This window comes from Gekko japonicus, unplaced genomic scaffold (genome assembly GCF_001447785.1).
Source record: "Gekko japonicus isolate JY-2015 unplaced genomic scaffold, Gekko_japonicus_V1.1 scaffold2109, whole genome shotgun sequence".
Taxonomy (NCBI): Eukaryota; Metazoa; Chordata; class Lepidosauria; order Squamata; family Gekkonidae; genus Gekko; species Gekko japonicus.
Window position 1 is genome coordinate 164,012 of NW_015171567.1, and position 2,492 is coordinate 166,503.

General features: G+C 64.4%; 1 protein-coding gene across 1 annotated transcript in view; it reads left to right on the forward strand.

The window, feature by feature from the left end:
• The window catches only part of DCTN1 (dynactin subunit 1), a 58,557-nt gene that overhangs the window by 39,058 nt on the left and 17,007 nt on the right, over positions 1–2,492 (forward strand). The window contains exons 7-10 of the mRNA XM_015419781.1: positions 190–388; positions 687–890; positions 1,949–2,027; positions 2,164–2,323. Coding sequence (XP_015275267.1) covers positions 190–388; positions 687–890; positions 1,949–2,027; positions 2,164–2,323 — 642 coding nt within the window. The remainder of the gene's footprint in view (positions 1–189; positions 389–686; positions 891–1,948; positions 2,028–2,163; positions 2,324–2,492) is intronic.

Genomic DNA, 2,492 nt, shown 5'->3' on the forward strand with positions numbered 1-2,492 from the left:
GGCGCCGGTCACCTGTTCCCGTTGACCCTTCAGCAGCTGGTGCAATGGCATGGCAAGGCAGGGTGGGGTGGGGAGGGAATGTTGGCTGTTTGGGGCTTCCAGCCGCCGGTCCCGGAGACCAAAGCGCTGCTGCTTCTCCCGGGGTTCTGCCTGCCGGCCCTGAGGGCTCCAGTCGCCTTTGGCCCGCAGGAGGAGGAGAACTTGCGCGTTCAAGTGCGGGACCTGGAGGAGAAGCTGGAGACCCTGAAGATGAAGCGGAACGAGGACAAGGCCAAGCTGAAGGAGCTGGAGAAGTACAAGATCCAGCTGGAGCAGGTCCAGGAGTGGAAGAGCAAGATGCAGGAGCAGCAGGCCGAGCTCCAGAAGCGCCTGAAGGAGGCCAAGAAGGTGAGGTGGGAGGCGGCATGGCACCGGGAGCGGGGGCCTTCCGGTCGAGGGTCCCCCCGGCAAAGGGCTCCCCCCCCCAGTCAACACGAGGGGGATTGCTCTCGTTTGCCCTGCAGTCCGCGGACGAGAGACCACCGTCCCCAGTGTCCCTCGCCCTTCCAGAAAGGGACCCTCTTGGCAGTTCTGATCTGGCCTGCTAGCCAGAGAGCCTGGCCCAGTGGATCTTCCGCCAACCACTTTCATCGGGCGACTCCTCTTTCGAGAATCAGGGGCAGAGGGAATCTCTTCTTTCGCCTTTTAAGCCAAAGAGGCCCTGGAGGCCAAGGAGCGCTACATGGAGGAGATGGCCGACACGGCGGACGCCATCGAGATGGCCACGCTGGACAAGGAGATGGCTGAGGAGCGGGCCGAGTCCCTGCAGCAGGAGGTGGACTCCCTGAAGGAGAAGGCGGAGTACCTCACCATGGACCTGGAGATCCTCAAGCACGAGATCGAGGAGAAGGGAGAGGCCATGGCTGCCGGCAGCCCCCCCCCCGGCTGTGTGTCTGTCTGTGTGTGTGTTGGGGGGGTGCATGTAAGGAGGCATAATGCTCCGGGGGTGTGGGTCAGTGTGCCAACTCTTGTGAGACCCTGGCCTTCAGAGCGTGCCCGGGAGAGGTCTCCTCATGAATGAGTCGGGAGCAGCCGCGTGTCCCTTCCTCAGCTGGCGCCTCGTCCGGCTACAGGGGCCTCGTCTCTCCCTGGGCCAAGGGAAGGAGGAAGGGGCCAGAGAGGAGCAGCGGGGCTTAGGCTGAGGACGTCTCGCTCTCTCCTGGCCAAGGGGGCGAAGCGGAAGGGGGCCCGGCTCCGGCTGGCGGAAGCCGGCGGCTGTCTCCTCTGGCGGGAGGCGTGGAGGGCTGGCCGGTGCAGCGCAGGGGCTAGAATGTCTGACGACCACCTGGGAGGGCCAGGTGGGAGGACCAGGCAGGAGCCTGCCGGGTGACCTTGGGCCCCTCAGAGCCTCTCAGCCTCACCTGCCCTCGCAAGATCGATTCGGAGGGGGGCAGCCGGGTCGGTCTGCAGCAGCAGAACACAGCTGGAGTCTAGTCAGGCACCTTTAAGACCCACAACGTTTAAATCTGGGCATCAGCTCTGGTGTGTGCAGCAGCACCTGTGCCTGAATTATACCCAGAACTGAACCTTTTTTGGTCTTCAAAGTGCCCCTGGGCTCCAACTGTGTTCTACTGCCCTTGCGAGGTTGTTATGAGGATTAAGTACAGGGTGTGTGTGTGCGTGTGCGTGTGTGCGCAAAAAGCCACTTTGGGCCCCTGATGAGGGGGGAAACCATCAGTCAATACCCCGCAGTTTTGACCCAAGTTGCTTGGAGCCTGCTGAGGTTCTCCAAGGGGCATCCAGATGGGGCTTGACTGGCCCAGGCCGGGGCTCCCAGGGCGGGAAGAGAGCTGGGGGGGGCGCCCCAGATGGTGGGCAGGGGGGGTGGCCAGCCCCGCTTCCCCCGTAGCACGGTGGACTCGTGAGTCGTTTGCCTCGTTCATCCTGAAGAGCCGTTCTGCGCCCCTAGGCTCGGATGGTGCCGCTTCCAGTTACCACGTCAAGCAGCTGGAGGAGCAGAATGCCCGGCTGAAGGAGGCCCTGGTGAGGTAGGGGAGCCCAGGTCTTCCGCCCCGCCTCCCTGGGGAGCGGCGGGGCTGGCGGGACATCCGCCGGGGGGGGGCGGCAGGCAGCCTCCTGGACCCCTCCCGGGAGTTCCTCTGAGCACTCCTTTTCCCGGGGAAGGATGCGGGATTTGTCCGCCTCGGAGAAGCAGGAGCACGTGAAGCTCCAGAAGCACATGGAGAAGAAGAACCTGGAGCTGGAGACCTTCCGGCAGCAGAAGGAGAAGCTGCAGGAGGAGCTGAAGCAGGGGGAGAGGACCATCGACGAGCTCAAGGAGCAGGCAAGTGGGCCCGGCCGGCCAGCCCTCGCACCCGCGTGGGCCTCCCCTCTCCCTGGGCCACCACCGGCGGGGGGGCCTCCTTCCCCGAGAGGGAAAGGGAAAAGCCAGGCTTGGGCCTGTACTTTGTAGAACCTGCACTGGCTTCCCCTCCCTCCCTCCCTCCCTCCCT